At 37.0% G+C, this 20,619-nt stretch overlaps 1 protein-coding gene across 2 annotated transcripts; it reads left to right on the forward strand.

The window, feature by feature from the left end:
* The first annotated feature begins 769 nt into the window (after positions 1-769).
* Positions 770-20,069, forward strand: LOC106880915 (signal peptide peptidase). 2 transcript variants are annotated; one of them, XM_014931081.3, is made up of 11 exons: positions 770-1,006; positions 4,535-4,645; positions 9,245-9,327; positions 9,925-10,013; positions 10,673-10,758; positions 12,164-12,289; positions 12,402-12,459; positions 14,140-14,260; positions 16,292-16,394; positions 16,938-17,023; positions 19,237-20,069. In XM_014931081.3, the coding sequence occupies exons 1-11, from the start codon at positions 800-802 to the stop codon at positions 19,325-19,327; spliced, it is 1,161 nt and encodes a 386-aa protein (XP_014786567.1). In that variant the 5' UTR covers positions 770-799; the 3' UTR covers positions 19,328-20,069. The 2 variants fall into 2 exon arrangements, with proteins under 2 accessions (XP_014786567.1, XP_014786568.1); XM_014931082.3 differs by having other exon boundaries at positions 4,547-4,645.
* Positions 20,070-20,619: the final 550 nt, after the last annotated feature.

Here is a 20,619-nt window from a genome sequence, read left to right on the forward strand (position 1 = left end):
GTCCAGGGGAACTGGCAACGATCTCACTCGAAAATCCTACGAAGGCCAGTCAGGCGGTATCTAATGGAGGATGACATTAGATCTTCAACATTCATGGCCTACATCACGCTACTATACTTCATACACAAGTGTCATGCAAACTATCCTTCAATTTGAGAGAGAATTCTTCTGTTGTTTGCAGAAATAATAGTTCCCTGAACTTTTCCCACCCAGCTCTTTCTCTTTACTGTAGCCTCTATCTATCATTTGATACACCCACCTCCTTTATAGCTTCTTACATCGTTAAGCAGCCATAGCTATCAACTATTGCTAGTGAACCTTCTTAATATTAATTACTCCTGTACGTATGTTATATACAAAGTCCCCCTTCTTTGGCAGTTAGCCCGCATGAGTTCATAGTTTATCCAAGTTGTACTGAAGGAGATTTCTACCAATTCTTTTCTTGTATTTCGACTATGGTCATTTCCCAAATAAAGGCAGGGTCGTGTCATCTTTCCTACTTATTAAAACTTTAGGTTGTTAAATTTACTTTGAAACCTTCTGATTCTTTGCGTATACAACATCAAAATATACACGTAACAATATAATCTATATGCATAGACTAACTCTAATCTCACAACTTCTAATATTATCGTGATATTAACTTTCATATTGAAATGACACTTCCTGTGTTGCCAGAAATTAAATATATGTAATCAGTAGTTATCTCCCTTGTTTTCGAAGATCCGCATCGTGGCGTTAGCGTATTGGACGAGATTTAAGTGAAGTCACACGAGATAGTAAATGACAGAGTGACAATATGGCAGATACATCATCTGAAACAGCGTCAGTCCTTAATGCAACAAGTGCGGACAATGCAGCCACATCTGGTGCTACTAATGCCACCATGCGTGTACCTGCAACACCTGAGGGAATGGTAGTGGCTTACAGTAGTCTAGTTATCATGGCATTACTACCAATTTTTATCGGTTCCTTTCGCTCCGTGAAGCACCATAAGGAACAGAAGGTACGTTCCGTTAAACGACTCAATTTTTTTTCCTGTCCCATTCTTTTTCCGTTTGGAAATTGGGTTTTCTTTTTTCCCTTTACTTTTTCTTCTGACCGAGACATTTCATTATCTATGTACGTTTGTTCTTTATCCAAGAAAATAATAATCGGCTTATTATATTTTTGCTGTTCGCCTCCAAACCGTACCAAGAACTCCCAGCAAGCTTGCCGGTTGCTGTCCAGATGGCAACCACGTCGGAACGGTCCTTGCTTTATACACGATTTCTTAGCCATGCCACTTCGAATGTTGATTTGATATGAATCGAGATTTGTGTAACGTTCATGTTTTTCTTAAAAGATATCTTCGCGTTCCACACAGTTGGAAGAATTAGGGAATATTTTGCAGCTACTTCTTCTTCATTATATATTTCCCCGTTTAAACAATTGTGTAAAATTACTCCCCATTAATGTTACAAATATGTCTATTGTATACTGCGGATGTGGAACCAGCTGCACTGTGATCTTGATTAGCGTGTAAAGATCGCTTTATGAAATAAATGGCGTATTTTATCTATGTTGATTTGATATTGAGTGAGGTAAAAATAAAAAAAAAAAAGGATGAAATATCTTTAAAAATCACAGAATACTTCAGTAGCACACATCGAACATACGTGTGCGCGTGTAGACGGATACGGACATCAACGATTTATTTATTTATTTATTTCTAAATTCAGACGAAAGGAAGAAATATACGAAAAGGTTATTATAGTCAATCGATCTTTGAATGATATCTCATTGATCGATTATTCTTCACTTCATCTAAAAATTGGGGTATGAAACACCAATTTGTTCTAGATTGATGTTCGAACTGTCACCCGTATGTAGATGCTTAGATTTACGTACATATGACATATTACTACCATTTTCCCCATTGTTTTCCTTCCGCGGTGTCCTTACTTGCTCAGTGTTTCTGTTAGTATATGCATGTGTTCGTACAGAAAATTCCATATTTTTGTAAAATACTGAACTAATTAAATCATCTGAAGTAGAATGGCAGGTAATAAAACTACTACCTATACAACTATGTTGGATTTAATAAGAATCACACAAGGAACAAGGAAAGAGATTGGTTACATTTAGTTAAAAAAAAAAACACTTTACTTATTTCTGTAAACTATAAATGAATTCGATAGTACGTCCATCTCTCTCTGTCTGAATAGCTTATTTTTGTTCTGCCCATACTAGCGCATTGTTCCTATCTCACTACGATTTTTATTTATTAATTTACCATTAAACAGTAAGTACAACAATAGATTGATTTACCGTTAAATGTTATATATGTATATAAAACACATAAGCATGCAGCGGAACTAATATCTTTCTAGTCACAGAAAGTAACAGCTGTTTAAGACTTCAATACAAAGACTCAACATATTTTTCATTCTAATTTCTTTTTTTAAAGAAAGGCATGCGTATCAATGAATCTCATTTTCTCTCTTCTAAACTCTTGCGGCTTTGGTGTTAGATGCCATTTTTTTAAAAAAAGGAACTCATATAACCAGTATTTTTCACACTCCGCCCCCTCCTTGTTTCCCAAACAAGAAACTACCGAGTTTTAATTCTGATTGAGTTCAAACCGCACGAAGATCCCTCTGAAGACGATAAAATAAATAAATAATAATGCGTGGTCGACTATGTCGGAACTTGATTGAAAACGTTTTGTACATCGACGAGAGTTGAGCGGAGTCTCATAGTAGGATCCCCAAAGTTAGGCTTTTGGCAAAAGTCTATGGGGATTAATGTACTGGATGGTCAAAAAAATAGACATGAACGCTATAAGAACCAATTCTTCCTTGTCCCTGAAACTCCGAAGCGCTATAGCAATTGCTGTTTGTGTTCTATGAATTGCGTTCGCATTTTGCGAAATAGATCCCCATCTTCAGTTCTTAAGAATTACAAGTTCGATATATCGACTGTCATTGGCATGATTTTTAAACTATAATCCCCATATTGAAAAAAGAAAAGAAATTACTCATAAATATTTCTGATTCATGGACATTTGTCTTGTATGAGTGAAACATGCTTAACCGTTTCTTCCGGCTCTTTACGTTCTGAGTACATAAACCGCCAAGGTTAACTTTGCGTTTCATCTCTCTCAGGTTGGTGAAATATACCAGTGAAATATTGGGATCGAGTTAATCGACTAGACCCCCTCACTCAGTTTCCTGGTCTTGTGCCTGTATTAGAAACTATGATTATTATTCCCATATTGTGTATGTATATCTAGTACAGTTCCTGTTATCTTCTATATTACACACGTGGAACTGTTCCCATGTATTTTCCGTACTATATCTATTAGCATACGGCTTTTTAAATAATTGAAAAAGCGATGTTATCGTCATTATTTTGCTTCCTTTTGACACATTGTCTCTCTCCAATGTGAGACTATATTAAAAGAACAAATTATAGTGCATGCACTATTATATTCTAACTTAATTAAACTCGCTAATAGTTTTTGGAAGAGGGGTATCTCCTAACTCTTCGGCCTATACTTTATCACTATATCTTATATTAATTTAACTGGGGGTTAGGAGGGGGGAATTATGTTCTACCCCCATCCCACTTCTTTGTTGAATTGATTAAATTCAAGTGCGTGTGAGAACCGACTTGCAGATATTTACTTATCATTTCCCACCCCCACCTGCATCCCCGTTTGCTTTGTGTCAGTTGTTGGCTGGTTACTTATCTTCAACAGTTCGTGCTCTCGTCAGATTATCTAACAACAAATTACTGACTCCTATAAACTTATAAGAACTAGTGAATGGTCGACTCGCTTCTAGAACATCGTTATGAAGGTTTTCTTTCATTTACACATTTTTAGAGATGACGAAAGTGAAAGCTGAGCGGCCATGCTTTCTTTATTTTTGACGTTAATAAAACGAAATGGTTTCTAGTGGCAACACGATGACTATTACAACAATGATGGGAGATACAATTTCCTGTCCCCCACCTGTTATTAAATCTTTTAAAATTGCTATAAGACAGAGAATCGCTTCAACTGTCTTAAATTCTTGAAGATGGGTCGTGTAAAAGCTAATTTAGTTTTAATATATTTAACGGGGAAATAATAATTTATACTTTTGGACCAATAGTAGTTTTATTACTACAACATACCATTATACAGTGGCTAATTTTTGTTTTCTTTTCCCCCACAAACATCTGCAACTACTTTGAACTTGTTCCAATCTTATTCTAACCGCATCAGCGAAACAGTTATTCATTTCCTAAGTGTAATAATGAATAAACTACTAAGCAAATGTCAGTATCGTGTTAATTCTGTTGTTCAATGTTCTGACTCCTTTCTAAATGTTCAAATTAGTCCAGTTCTCATTTTCAGTTGATTGTTATAAATTTGCAACATTTCACTGCATGCAAACCTGTTAAAAATCCTAACTCTAACCTGGCTAATTGATCTGTAAGTAATCTGTGTGTGATTTTCTTTTTCTTTCTCTATTTAATTTGATTTGAGCGTTTCTTTTTAAATTAGATTTCATTTCAGAAATCTGGTGAGAAACCTGAGACCATGTCATCTAAAGATGCTGCCATGTTTCCTATCATTGCCAGTTGTGCATTGTTTGGTATATATATGATTTTCAAGGTATATAACCTCTTTTACTTTTGTGTGTAATTTAACTCTTTTAGTGTTTAAGCAGGCCGTATTCAGCCAAAATGTCTTGTGTATCATGTTTAAGTTATCCAGCTCTGACTACTCACACCAACACTACAATGTCATTCCAAAAATTTAAAAAATTATATTGAAATTTCGAAGCTATGAGATGATGTATAATTAACAACAATGTGAATAAATAAACATTACATTTGATGGAGTAATATTGCTGCTAAAAGGTTAATGTCCACACCGTTTTCACATCTACTTTTTCAATATTTGCACGGATTAGACAAAATTTACTGACAGATATTTCGACTGTTCAACTGGAAGCCCGTAATGTCACCTACTCTTACCTGTTTCCAAGCAAGTTGATATTTCCTCATGGTCAAACATTTTTTACATGGAAGATGGGAAGCAAACAATATCACTTGTATGTTGGTGATGCTTATTTACGACCATCACTTGTCAAGACAAATATATCTATGAATGGCTTCTTTCATGCCTCCTTTACAAGATTTTGGTATTGCATTCAATGTAAGAACTCAGTATTTCCTTCTTTTTATTATAAATTGTGACTGATTTATTAATATGTAAATAGATTCATTGTTACACTAGTCTTTTTTACTGCTGATGTTTGTTTTTACATTGTCTTATTAATTCTTAATTAGGATATTTTAAAAATAAATTTATGGTTTGCCATGAAGATGTCTGTAATTTAAGCAGACAACCATGATGACATTATTTTAAGAGAAACTATTTTATATTTTGAGGAATTATTTTTGGTTGTGCTTCAGTGACAAATTCATATATTGCGTGTTTGTGTATCATCATCGTTTAATGTCTGCCTTCCATGTTGGCATGGATGGAATGGTGTGATAGGAGCTGGTTAGGTAGAAGCCTGCACCAGACTACTGTGACTTTTGGCAGGATTTTTACAGCTGGATGTCCTTCTGAACACCAACCACCCAGCATACTTAGTGGTTTTTTATGTGGCACAAACACAGACAAAGTTTCTACAGCTGGATGCCCTACCAAATGCCAACTACTTTACAGTATGAACTGGATACTTTTTTAAGTGGCACCTGCACTGACAGTCACGAAGTAACCTGCAAAACAAAAATCTTTTGAGAGAGGCGGGGGCATTGGAGGAGGTGATCTTGCGTCAGATGATGAAAGGTTGTAGTGAGAGAGAGAGACAGATATAGGTGTCTTGCTGTAGAGGAGGTACAAGGTCACTTGGCTTGAGAGAGAGAGAGAGAGAGAGAGAGAAGCATGAGAATTGAGGACAAACAAGTGTGCTGCCGTAAAGGAGATACATGGTTACCCAACTTGCGGGAAGTGCAGGAAAAGGAGAGAGAGAGGTGGTGGGGGACATCAGGATAGAGATGGTAGCAAAATGCCAGGCATACTCTGAAGGGACAGGGATCAGAATATAAATGAGATGGTCAAGTAAAGGCAGAGAGAGATATAGATGGTTGCAAATGCCAAGGCCTACCCTTGAGGTTCGAAGGTCATATGTAGCAGGATATTGCCAAAGAAGTGTGATTAGAGAGTGGTGAAGACTTGGGTATATAGGGGGTGGGGGAGCTACAGGATTGGGGAGTGAGAGGTAGGCATAGTGTGTGAGGGAGAAAATGTGAGAAAGAGATGTAGATGGATTTGTTGGGGTAGGGTGTGTGAAAAGTTTTAAGTGGGTGGAACATACAGATCGGGGTGGGGGTGGGGGGTTAGCGGATTGCAATGATACAGTGCTACAGGTCCAAAGGGACAGGATTGGGGAGTGGGAGGTAAGAATAGAGCACGAAGTGTGTGTTTGATAAGATGTTAGGGGAGGAAGTAATGGGAGAGAAACAATGATAGCAGTATGTTGGTTAGTGGTGAGGAGATTAAATTGACAATTGGCATGAACAGCTAGCAATAAAGGATGGTGGTGAGCACTAGTTGGGTGGTGGTAAGAGTGTGGTGGATTTCAAGGAAGAGGATAAAAATTTTGTCTAGTGGCAGAGAAGTGGGTGCTCAATATGGCCAGATCAATTATTATCACTCATTACTTAGGCATCATGATAGAATTAGTACTAGAGGGTTGATGGTGGATGGATTGAATATAGATATATCACTGCCATTTCTCACTACACAAGTGGTATGGTACAGTGAGTAGGATACAGGAGTAACAAAGGGCAGTAGTTGGAGTTTTAACTGGAATAGGGTTGGCAAGACAGTCTAGACAGACTCTCAACCTCCATGACGACCACCATTATCATTTTAATGATTGCTTTGTTACACTTGCACTGGTAAGCAGATCTTCTCCAATACTACATGCCACCAGTCTTCAGTCTTCACCACTTTGTCATGTGTCATGCATATATATATATATATATATATATATATATATATATGTACATACATACATACATACATACATACATACATACACACACACATACATACATACACACATACACAGGGTGCAGTGAATAAATTGTCGTCTAAATTACGTAAAAATGAAAATAACACTGACATCTCATTTTAACGGATATATTTACCAAAATTACATAAAAATATCTTGAAATACTAAAGAGTAAAATTATTCAATAAAATCACCATTGGCTTTCAGCCAAGGCCTCCAGTCGACTTCAGAATCTCCTGCAACTCTTCTGGATGGTTTCCTTGTTTAATCCTTGCCTTCAGTTCATCTTGTTACAAGGAGTTTTGTTGGTCTCTTGCTCAACTGCACCCCACGCATAATAATCAAGGAGGTTGCACTCTGGGGAGTTAGGTGGCCAGATGTTAGAGGTGATGTGGTCACAGAAATTGTCTGACAGCCATGACTGGGCTCTCCTGCTTGTGTGGCATGGTGCAGAGTCCTGTTACCAGACATGGGGTCTTCCAGCAGCCACCCTCTTTATCCAGAGCAGTACTACCTCCTCCAGGCACTTGATGTAGGGCTCCGTGTTGAGTCTGAGGCCATGTGGGAAGATGGAGGCATGTCGTCATCACTAGTGATCACTCCAAACACCATGGTGTTGACTGAATGTTCAATTTTTATCACTCTCGGTACATGTCCTTAGGTTGCACTGTCCTCAGATTGACACCCAAACACTCTGAAATGTTCATTTTGGCGTCAGTGCCAAGCAATACAGCATGTCGTTTCCAAATTTCTGGCAGAGTGAATTGTGTCGTATTTTTCTCACAGATGGTGCCCAACTGACCTCACTCTACTATATAGTTGACAAAATCAGAAACAATGTGTGAAATTAAAAATATAAAATGGCGACAATTTATCCATTGCACCCTGCATATATGTACATATATCACTATACCTGATCAAATTGTGTAGGTAAAACACAATAGAAGCTTGAAAATGGAGTAGTATGATAGGAAAAATTTTTAAGAAAAGCTCAATATTGTTTTTTTATTTCTGTGGAAATATGCAGAAAGAAAATGAATTACCAAGTAGTGCTTTATTCCATTCCTATCTCTCCCATCTTATCCCCTGCCCATACTGATATTTCTCATCAAACTGCACTTCCACTCTTGTTCATCATTTGCTGCACTCACCTCAACCCCTATCTCTCCCTTCTGGTACTCTTCCCTCACACTCCTATAACTACCCCTATCTCCTGATTCACTGCCTGTATTATCTCTTGCTTCTTGAGGGTTTTACTCTGGCATCTCACCACTACCACCTTACCTTTTTCCCAAATTCTCCTAACCACTCTTGTATAAATGTTGGATAGCCCTGTATCTTCTCTATATAGCAAGGCACCTCTAATTATCTCTTTCCAATCTCTCAAATACTCCACTACTACTTAGTCAAGAGGACCTTTCTCTTTTGACCTGTTTCCCTTTTTCCTGTCCTTTCCACTCTTACAACTTACTTGGCAACTCCACTAGTACTGGTGGCACAGAAAAAGTACCTAGTACAACCTAGTGGTTGGTGTCAGCTAGAACATCCAGTTGTAGGGACCGTGTGCAAGCTGATATGGAGCACATTGCTTCCTTGTGAATCGCAGGATCCTGTCAAACTGTCTAAGCCAAGCCCACATGGAAAATGGACATTAAATGACGATGATGATGATAACTATAGAATCAAGTTAAATCAAAAATCCTAAATTTACTAATTATTTGTTTTTGAAAAAAGATTGCTTGTACCAGAAAAATTTAGAAATGATTAATTCTCAGAGCAGAAAACAACCAAATTTATTTCTCTGAAATGGGAACTTTTAACAATTTACATTTAGTTGTTGTTACTGGTGGAAAGAGGATGAAGGCCAAGAAAATATCATATAGCACAGTCCAATGAAAAGCTAGTAAAAGAATAAGAAAAAACTTACTGTTTGGAAATTTTCCAAATCCAGCCTACCTTTAATTAAAGTAGCACTAAAGACCAACATATAGCATTCAGAAAATAGCCTTGACAGATACCTTTTTTTTCTATGTGTTACATTTTGTACTAAGTTTGATTTAGGTTATGTAGGCAGATATGGGTCATACCTTAGGGTTATGTCCTAATGAGTTCTTGTTTAAACTGATCACACCATTTTTGTGATAGTCTGTACTAATTACTTTCTCTCTATTTTCTTGCAGGTATTTTCGAAGGAATATATCAATTTACTGCTGACAGTCTATTTCTTTGCACTTGGTGTGTTGTCGTTAGCACACATTAATAGGTTTGCATTAGTTTTTTTTGTTTTCCTTGTTTGACATTTTAAAAAATTGTTGCATCTTCCTTTCTTTGTCTTACTCCATCTTGTAACTTTTGACTTTTTTTTTTCTGTCTACTTATTTGCTTCATGTAAGGATAAATTATAACTGACGTTTCTACCATTTTAATAACACACCTCAGATTACTTCTGGTTCTTTGATAAAAGATCTTACTTTCTATTAAAACACAACTGACCTCACATTATGAAAATGTTGTGTTCCTAAAAGTTTTAATGTAACACAGTTCTACAATGCAGAACCTTTTCCAATTGACTTCCATATAATCTGGAAAACAATGGAAAATAGATACCAAAATATGCCAAAATTTTTCAGGCACACATTTTTGTAACAAAAAATGCCTGTATTCATAATTAAATTAAAGCATTTCATCCTAATTTATGTTCTAAGTGTCAGGTTAATATGGAAATATATGTAAAAGTTAATTATTTTGCTAAATGCAACCAAATTCTTGCTTTGCTTTCAAAATCAATAGAAACACATTTTTAAATATTAATATAAAGGGTTAAATATTTCTTGCTAATATTTGGAATTTTATTATTCAGTCCTTGGATCTCAAAGCTGATTCCGGATTCCTTCCCCAACAAAGAATACCATCTCCTTTTCACACAGGGTAAAGGGGAGAATAAGGAGGGTAAGACTTGATACTTTTTCTCACAGCATGTTTTGTGTGTGTAATTAGGAGATAGCCAGTGTCAGCTGTTGGTGCAGTTTTGTGTGTGTGTGTGTGTGTATTAATAGATGACTCATCTTTATCTTCAACATTGTAATGTCCACTTTTTCATGGGCTGGATGGAATTCATTTTGGCTGATTTTCCACAGGCAGATGCCTTTCCTGTCACCAACCTTCACCTGTTTCTAAGTAAGATAATATCTCCTGACGGCCAAACTCTTTCATGGAAGATTAGAATCAAAGCAAGGTGACAGTAATACACACATACACATAGGTATATATGATGGGCTTCTTTCAGTTTCCATTGACCAAATCCACTCATGACTGGTCAATTCATCGTTATAATAGAAAACACACTTGTCCAATATGTCATGCAGTGGGACTGAACTCAGAATCATGTGGTTGAGTAGCAAACCTTGTAACCATTTGAGTTTCTTTTTTTTTTTTTTTTTTTTTTTTTTTTTTTAAGGATTACTTTATTCCAATGACTATTTTTACAAGATAGTGGAGTGTGATTTGAGGAAGATTTGATTGCTGTTTCTTGTTTCTATAATTTCTATCAACTTTCTCTGTGTAATATGCTGGTATGTACATATTGTTTTGTAACTCTTTTTTTGCAGAAGTCATAAACTATGAATTTGACAGAAAAGACTTAGTGTGTCTGTTTGTCAGCTGTTTAATTGGCCTGTGGTATGGATTAAAAAAGGTAACTCATTTAGTTAATTACATTGGCAAACCTATTAAACTGTGTGTGCATGTGTTCTAACCCTTTAGTTACCATATTTCTCTTTAAACACACTGGCTTTGTTTCAATAAATTTTTAATTAAGAATTTGGTAAAATAACTTTGTCATTATTAAGCTGGTGTTTGAAACAAATTAACAAGGAACTTTAATGGAAACCAAAGGTGATCTCTAGCAGGTTGTTACCAAAACGGTGTAATACCTATTTTTCTAAATGTGACTCGGGCAAGGCCCTGTGTTGAGGAAGTTTGTTTTGCAATCATGTTTTTGACTTGAACTCACTGAAAAGATGACACTTGAGTACTGAAGATTAGGAAGAAAGGAATAACGGTATCATCTGCATTGGAGATGGTGGCGAGTTGGTCAATGATGTTCAGTAGAGATGGGATGCGAGGATGCAGGACCAAATATCGGAAACGCACCAAAATTGAATAGTGTGGATCACAGAAAGATCCATCAGCATATGCCACAACAAAGCAATCTAGCAGTTATTCATATAGAGCACATAGCTAGGCAGTTTAGACAGGAGACGTGTTACAAATAGTGCAAAGACAAGATTTCACCAAATCTGTCTAGGTCCAGAGCCCAATGGTGATTGACAAGATATTTGGTCTCTTGTCTCAGCATTATGAAAGCAACTTTTTGGTGAATACTGGGGCTAGCTCTACAGTGCATTAGTTTAGGTTAATGGTAGGGACATTGTCCTTTCATATTTGGTATGGATATGCATGCTTGGTTGGGTGGAAATGTTTTGGAGGAAATGTACCTCGTGTGTAGTGTGGAGTTGAATGCAAAGGTAGTGGCTTTCTTTGTGTAAATACTGTTGAAGGAATTATCGTGGTTGAAAGGTGGAGAAATGAGAGGTCCTTTTTGGCAAAGAATCAAAAGCTTTGGATGTAGTTTCAGAGACTGGAGAGCTTGGAAGCTGTGTGATGCATGGAAGAGGCATCCTTTTCAGTTCATATTATGGTCTTGCAAGGGTTCTGAAGAGTAAGAGTCATCCAGTTTACAGGGCTGAGCGGCTGTCTTGGAGAATTGTTGGCCTGGTTTCCTGTGCCTGAACTTTAAAATGATTTTGGAGGAAGGGATAAGTCAATTACATCGACCCCCCCCCCTCCCCACCCACCTTCCGTCGCTGCCAAAATTTATCAACTGAGAAAGGATGAAAAGCAAATTTGAACTCGGAACATAGTAACAAATGAAATACCGCTATGCATTTCGTCCAGTGTGTTAACGATTCTGTCAGCTCACAGCCTTATCTCAAGTGTAATAATGCAGTTCAGAAAGTGTTATGAATGAATTTAAATCCAAAGCTTTCTTTAAAATTTTTAATTTTTAAACAAATGTCTCATATTTATATTTTTTCTAGCATTGGGTAGCAAATAATTTATTTGGTTTAGCCTTTGCTGTGAATGGTGTTGAGTTGCTGTCTTTAAACAGAGTTAGCACAGGTTGTATTTTACTGTGTGGACTCTTCCTGTATGACATTTTTTGGGTGAGTATCCTTACTCGTTGTTATGGTCTACTAATTAACACTAATTCTAATTTTCTTACTTAACCTAATTTCCTGTCTATTAATTTAATGCTTGTTTCTCTCACCTTTATAGGTATTTGGGACAAATGTTATGGTAACAGTTGCTAAGTCTTTTGAAGCTCCTATAAAATGTAAGTATGACCTGCTTGTTTTCAATGAAAGCACTTTGATGTGAGAGAAGTTAGTGATGGGAAACTTATAGTAATGGCAGTTATTGTACATATAAGGAATATATCCTTAATGTTGATAAGTCCTCAATTAACATTGCCAAAAATATAATCTACTTTTATTTCAGGTGCTTAGGTTTTTCTGTAAATAATTTCTGCCAAAACTGACCCCACTTGTGCTGGTACCACATAAAAAGCACACTGTCCACTCTATAGGGTGATTGGTATTAGGAAGGGCATCCAACCATAAAAACTATGCCAAAACACACTGTAGCCCAGTGTAGTTTTCTAGCTGACCAGATCCTGTCAAACCCATGCCAATATGGAAGATGGACATTAAATGATGATGACCCTGCTATAGTAGCTGAGTCACTATCAGAACCAGAGAAGTTTCAGCTGTGGAAGCCATGTCTAGAATTGAAGGGCCTTAGAGTCAATCTAGCAAAAACCAAAGTTTTAGAGAATAGGAAGGCAGACAAATCATAAATCCCTTCAGGTAGATGGCCCTGCTCAATCTGTAGAAAAGGCATAGGTAGAAACTCCATAAGATGTACCCAGTGTAAGTTATGGACACATAAGAGATGCAGCAATATCAAAGGAGGAAAGCTAACTGGGAAGATAGTTTTTTTCTGTGTGGCAGACGCACAGGGGCAATAACACTGAAAATGTGCAAAAAACAGCTTCTGTCACATACCAGGGGCAAAACTAGAAGTTGATAGCTTCTGTTACCTAGGTGACCAAATCAGTATTGGAGGTGGATGCTCTGAGAGCATAGCTGCTAGAATAAGAATAGCCTGGGCAAAGTTCAGAGAGCTCCTACCTCTGCTGATAACAAAGGGCCTCTCTCTCAGAATGAAAGCTAGACTGTATGATACGTGTGCAAACTGCCATGCTACATGGCAGTGAAACATGGGCTGTGACTGCTGAGGACATTCGTAAGCTTGTATGAAGCTAGTATGCTGTGCTGGATGTGTAATATCAGTGTGCAATGATAAGCGACTGAGACCTTTGAAGATATACTGTGCTTGAGAAGACCTGGCAAATCAAGTGAGACCATGGCCTACGCCAATGTCACATAACTGGCCCATTTAATAATACCCTTCAATCATTGGGCAATATACTGTGCTTGAGAAGACCTGTTGAGTCAGGGGAAATCATTGTTGTGGGCAATGCCAGTACCACCTGACTGGCCTCCATGCCAGTGGCACGTAAAAAGCACCCACTACACTCTCGGAGTGGTTAGCATTAGGAAGGGCATCCATCTGTAGAAAACTTGCCAGATCAGATGGGAGCCTGGTGCAGCCTCCTGTCTTCCCAGTCCTCAATCAAACCATTTCCATCCATGCCAGCATGGAAGGCAGATGTTAAACGATGATGATATGCAGCAGCCATAAGATATTGTTGCTCTTTTGTAAAATGTGGATGTGCAATGAAAATTTATCAAGAACAAAATAGACAACCAGCCTTGTTCTGCTTTTGTTCACTTTTTAGTTTCATACTCACAATTTATATTCTATAGACAAATTTTTCTTTTGTGATTTGAAAGCTACTAAACAAAATTGCTGTCAACCAGTGGTTGACTGAATTATTGGTTGTTCTTAATTTCAGAGGTTGTGTGCTCTGTAATTTCTCCTTCTTCTCCAGTGGTGTTCCCACAAGACTTCTTAGAAAAAGGACTGGCAGCAGACAACTTTGCCATGCTAGGACTTGGAGACATAGTTATTCCTGGAATTTTCATTGCCTTACTGCTCAGATTCGATGTCAGGTATGTTTAGAGATTTTTCTTGTTTTTTCTGCTTCTGGAAGTAAAATATGGTGATGGCCTCTTTTCATATCAAACTGTTATATGAGGGGGTACCCCCCAAAATAACCAGAAACACTCTCTGTGGGACAACCCATTGTAGTTCAGACTTCTACCAATAGAAACCACTTCATGCAACCCTCAGGTATCAGTCTGCCAACCAGCAGTGTCTAGTGATGTCATACTGTCATGTAGTGCATCTTTGTTTTGCAGTGCTCCTCCCCTGTTTGTCAATTTTTGCGATGGCTGAAATGAAGGAACTGCATACTTCCATGAAATGCTGTTTTCTACCAGGGAAAATGGTGCTTGAAACAGTTCTCATACTTCAAAAAGCTTACAAGGATGTTGCCATGAGCAAAACACAAGTTTACGAGTAATTTTCACACTTTAGAAATGGTCTCTAGTCATTTGAAGACCAACCTCGTTCAGGGCAACATCAACCTTTCGAATGAATGAAAACACGAAATTCATGAACTGATCTTGGAGGACTGTCACTGAACAATTGACAAACTTGTTGATATGATCAGTGTGTCCTGGAGCTCCTGCCAATGTATTTTGAGCAAGAAATTGCAAATGAAAAGGGTTTTTTGAAGATCATCACTGGTGATGAAAGCTGGTGCTACAGAATTTGCAGATGTGGAAGAGGTGAAGAAAAAAACAACGGAAACATTAAACGGCATCACTTAGCAAGAGTTCCAGCACTGCTTCAAACAGTGGAAAACATGTCTGGACCGATGCATTGCTTCAAATAAAGAATACTTTGAAGGCGATAAAAATGTAAATATGTAAAATTAAGTGAATAAAATAACATTGCAAAATTCCAGTTTCTTTTGGGTACTCCCTCGTATTTACACCAGTCTGCTGTAAAATAACTATTATTACTCTTTACTTGAAAGTCATGGATTGGTAGAATCACTAGAGAATCAAACAAAATACCTTGTAGTATTTCTCCCAGCTCTTTTATGTTCTGACCTCAAATTATGTGATGGTCAACTTTCCTTTCAACCCTCTGAAGTTGATAAAATGAAGTATCAGTAAAGTACTGGAGTTTATGTATCTGACTAAACCCACACTGTCCCAAAATTTCAGGCCTTGTATTTATGTTTTCTGAAAGAGTTATTTTCTATTTTGCTGCTTATAGATCTTGACTTGATTGTTTTATGAATTATGACTGATGGTCTCTCTGGATTTGAACATGTCTGTTCTTCTGCTTTATTCTTCTATTATAAAGACGGAGCTCTATCTTTACTTGAAAAAAGAATTTTTATAAGTAAATAGTGCTAAAACTGTTGGTCCCATAATACAGACATGTCAATGTTCTCAATATATAAGTAAAAAAAAAATGTATTAGAATCCAACATAAAATTCATTTCCGAGTACTTGTTTGATAAAACTTTCAATGTCACAACTGAGAGGGAGACATTTTTGCCTTTCAACCTATTGGGGTTGATGAAATAAGTACCAGTTATGCACTGTTCACTGATAACATAGCTCCCTGATACTTATTTTATCTTTGGTAAAGATTATTTTTTCCAAATAGGTTTAAAATATAAATATTGTATATGGTTTAAATATTGTATTTTAAGAAAAATCACAACCCTCCCTAAGCATTCATCATTCTCTTGTGAACTTACAACACCCTCATAGGGGTTACAACTTCCAGGTTAAGAATCACAGGTTCTGAACCTTAACTTGCACCAATATGAGGCCTTGTAAAAAAAAAGGTTCCAGGTGCAACCCTCCTTGACCAAATGTTTAATAAAATATCAGTCATTGGCTTGATCTATTATTGGAGAAATCTACATCCACTTTATGTAAATGGATATCACTTACAGAAAAAAATTTGTTCCATTCTCTCTATTTGTGATTCTTTACCATTCTGTCTGTCTGTACCAAAGTGAGAAAATGGCATCTTTCCGTTCCCTAGCTGCCTTGAAAGTTTGTAGTTGATGGTAGCCTGCTAACTTTTTTTTTTTTTTTTTTTTTTTTTTCCAGTATGAAGAAAGGGTCACGAACCTATTTCTACTCAAGTTTCCTTGCTTACTTCCTTGGTTTAGTGGCAACTATTTTTGTTATGCACGTTTTCAAACATGCTCAGGTATGTATTGAACTGTTATTCTTTTTATTGTAATGTCAATGGTTGACTTAGCATGTACTGGTGTTGTATTAAAAACCAACAGGTTACAAGACTTCTTTATTGTCTATTGGTTATCAACTAGCTTCTACCCTCCAAAATTATTATCCTGTGCCTAAATAAGAAATAATGATTATTATTATTAGGGCGTTGGATTAGCAGAGCATTGGGAAAAAATGCTTTGTGGCATTCATTCCAACTCCTTATGTTCTAAGTTCAAATCCTGCAATGGACAGCTTTTCCTTTTATCCTAATTGATAAAGTACCTGTCAAGAACAGAGGTTGATGATATTAATTGTACCTCTCCCTTCAATAATTGTTGGCTTTGTGCCTAAATTAGAAACTATTGTTGTTTTTGGTGTACTTATTTGCAGTATCCTACATGTCAAATCCAGAATCTAGCTTTAAACCCATTACACACTGTACTGTCATTGAGATATCCATGTTTCTTGTCAACATTTCATCGTTATTCTTCTTTAAACTGTGTCAATGTTCTCTCTTTGCCAGCCTGCATTGCTGTACCTGGTACCAGCCTGTATAGGTGTCCCTATAAGTGTAGCATTACTTCGTGGAGAAATTAAAGAATTGTTCAGGTAAGATTGGCCAAGTCAGCTGGTTGTTTTTCTCTTCTGCATACACATAGCATGTGTATGTGTGTGATATTGATCAACACGATCATAAGACTGTTGTTTCAATTCCCAGGCTAGACAGCGCATTGTGTTCTAGAGCAATGCACTTCATTTCACATTGCTCCAGCCCACTTGGGTGTAAATTAAATAAGTTTCAGCAATAGCAATGAAATTAACCCTGGCATACCATTCAATGGGGGGGGGAGTCTTGTAATCCATGGAAACTGGATCAAGTTCTGGTTTTATGAATCCTAGGGCTCGTGGTAGTCCTAAGTATGGGTGTGATTTAAAGGCGATTTAGCTATTATTTGTAACAGATCTTCCTACTATGTAATTTGCTCCAATTGGATACAAAGACCTGTGATTGGTTGCTGTCAAATGATAATCAAATTTTAACTTGCTAATGATGCATACCTGATGTAGTTGCATGATTCAGCTTAGATTATATATCCATCTATCGATTTTCACTCTTGAAAGGTTGTTGGGATAGTCTTCAGGCACCTACTCCATAGAGATCTATCAGAAACAATCATCTTTATTAAACTTTCTTGGTATATTCCAAAGCATGACAAAGACTAGGGATATTATCCAACCATCTCCCTCATGGTCTACCCTTAGGTCTTCTGCCAGTTAGATTGGCTTGAAGGATCTGTCTTGTGATCCTTTACTGCAGCATGCTAACTACATGTCCATACATACTGGAGCTGTAGCCTCTCAATGTGGAGAAGTAACAGTTTGACCTCCCTGATCTTTGAGCTATGTACCCTGTTGAGTAATAATACTCAAGAGATCCTCTCTGTCATTATGGAAACTGGATTGAAGATAGCAAGTTTGACTCTCTCTTTTTTTTTCCCCCCCTCCACCAATTTCTCTTCTGTGGATTAAATGCTGAAGCTGGTACATTACTCTACTCAGCATGTCCCTTGGCATGTACCTTTTCAAGATCTATGAAGCAAGCAGACACTTCTTGGCAGTATGTTCCAACATTTTCTTGTAGACCTTCTATTGGGTGCATCTTTGGTCACTGTTCTTCAGCTAGCTTAGGCCTTACAGTATCCCTACATCTTTTTTCTAGACACCTGCCATATACTCAACAAGAATATTCTTCTAAAAATTAGGATCACCAATTGCTTTGGTGTCTGTCCAGAATTTCAAGCCACTTGGCATACATGTTTTGGCCAGAGAATACCTTCTTTATTTAAGGCTTTTAACATCTCATGCTGAATTTCACCCCCCCACCCCCCCACACAGCTTTGTCACATTTGAGTACCTTAATCACCCTAGTGACTTCAAATTCTCTGAGATTAGCTTTCACCCTTAGATGAACCTCATATTCAACTCTTCCAAAAGAGACCTATCAATGGTTCATGTCATGTCACGTCACTAATGTGCAGATGTGTGCTCAGAGCATTGTGTTTCTTGTATAAATAGTTTGTATTATTTTAAAACATAACCATATATAGTGGCTTGGTTGATTGTGATATTTAGTCTGAGACTGATCCACAAACAAGTAATTTTGTCTGTTTCCTTTATATTCTCAGTTCAAATTACACCAAGGCAGCATTTGGCAGGTGAGGAAAAAAAAAGCTAAGAATGGTTATTGGGGCCAATATAACTAGCTGTCCCCACACCAAAATTTGGTGCTCCTTATGTATATGTTAGAAATTATCAATTTAGGGTCTAGGCAGCTCTGGCTGCTCTTAAAGAAATTTTAACAATTTCTTTAACCATTTATTATATTTCTTTCGAAATATAATGCTTTCTTTTCAATTAATTTTGAAAATAATAATGTAGTAAAGCAACTTCATTATTTAGTTGGTGTTTGGAATATAAATTGACATGAAATTTTGATGGAAGAATTTTAGATCAATTTAAAATGGGAATTTTTTATCATAGAACCAAGGGCAGCCTCAAGTGAGTTGGTTTCAGAAAAGTTAATCCCTTCTGATGGTGATTTCAATTATAAAGAGAGAAAAGTTTTTAGTTATATAGACTTAAGGCTCGTAATATGTAAAAAAATTGAAACTGTTGTTTCTTGTACAGGTGTCAAAATGGTTAACTTTGTACTACTGTAAAGTGTAGTGGCCACCAAATTAGATCCTACTCCATTGTATTGCTGTATATTTTGCAGTAATTGTAGTAGTAGTAGTGATATAAAGCATTTTGTTTTGTTGCAGTTATGAAGACCACAGTGACAAACCAGCAGTGGACAGCACAACAGCCAGTGGAAGTGGTGGAACTTCAACAGGAGACAAGAAGGCTCAGTAAACCGGACTACCATGACTTTTATCATCATCATCATCATCATCATCACCACCAATGTCATTGTAATCACCTCCCTTATCTCCTACCTATTTCCCCTGAATACAGCGGTACTCAACTTCTATTGCCCCTCATTTACAGTTAATAAGCTGGTTCAGATACTACTACTACTACTACAACAACTGAATGGTTAACATAACTGTTTACAACTCAGTACATACTCTCCATGTCTGTCTCTAGCTGTTGAACCAACCAGTGTAGACATCTTCCATTCCACCAGTTCCTCACTTTTTGACTGTTTGGTCACTAAACTCATTTTCAAGTTGTCTGTTATTATTCTTCGGTGATTGACCATTCAGTAAAAATGATTTGCTGTCTTTCACTTCTCCTCTCCATTTCGGCTGACTCCTTCCCCACTCTTCTGTACAGACATTCTCTAGCTTGTGATTACTCAGCGTAAAATTTACACTGTCATAATGTAGCTGCTGAGCTGTAAACCTGCTGAGTACTCAATCCTCATCAATACTAACCCATCATGTTAGCTTGCTTCAGCCTCTCAATTCTTCTTGTTTTGATGTTTTTATTTATCCAGAAGATTATGTGCTTGTCTCTACTCAATACTGCTGCAGCTGGGACTGTGATTGGTGACACTAGTGCAGCAGCTGGTGGTGATTCAAATATCAAGCAGACTTCTGCCAATAAATTCTTGGGTCTAAAATCTTATTCTCCCAAGCTTTTCTCTGTAAAATTTGTTGTTTGTTTCTTTTTTCTTTTTTTTTAAATACTTTTGTTTTCATAAATTTTTTATAGACTATTTAGCTGTTTATATGTTGCAAAATATACCATATCTGCTCAATCAATGGCGAACATGACTTTGCAACAGTGGTACACTCTAAACCTCACAGCTGTTGTGGACCTCAACATCTGGCAACGGTGACAAATTTCACAAGAGTCTTGGACTTCATTCACATCTGGTAACTGATGGTCTTAACATCTGACAGCAGTGGCAGACATCACAGATCAGTTACACTTTTGTGACAAACTTCATCCCAGTTGAAAACTGTCAATCCTTTTGCTAAAAGTTAGTGTGGTTTGAAAATTTTGTTGAGTCAACTAGTTCTCTACACTTCAAGTACTTCCTTTGCTAGATTTACTAAGGTGTGTGTGTGCACATATATATATATATATATATATATCATTGTTTTAATGTCCACTCTTCCATGCTTGTCTGGGTTGGAAGCCCATCTTGTTGCCAACTATTATAATATCAAGACAAGGATATACACACACAACTGGCT

The sequence above is a fragment of the Octopus bimaculoides genome, chromosome 7 (genome assembly GCF_046866305.1).
Source record: "Octopus bimaculoides isolate indiv1 chromosome 7, ASM4686630v1, whole genome shotgun sequence".
NCBI lineage: Eukaryota > Metazoa > Mollusca > Cephalopoda > Octopoda > Octopodidae > Octopus > Octopus bimaculoides.

Coding starts and splice junctions, on each gene's coding strand:
- LOC106880915 (XM_014931081.3), top strand. CDS start 800: ATGGCAGATACATCATCTGAAACAGCGTCAGTCCTTAATGCAACAAGT. Junction 10,759..12,163: donor TGTGGTATGGATTAAAAAAG/GTAACTCATTTA, acceptor TATTTTTTCTAG/CATTGGGTAGCAAATAATTT. Junction 12,290..12,401: donor TCCTGTATGACATTTTTTGG/GTGAGTATCCTT, acceptor TCACCTTTATAG/GTATTTGGGACAAATGTTAT.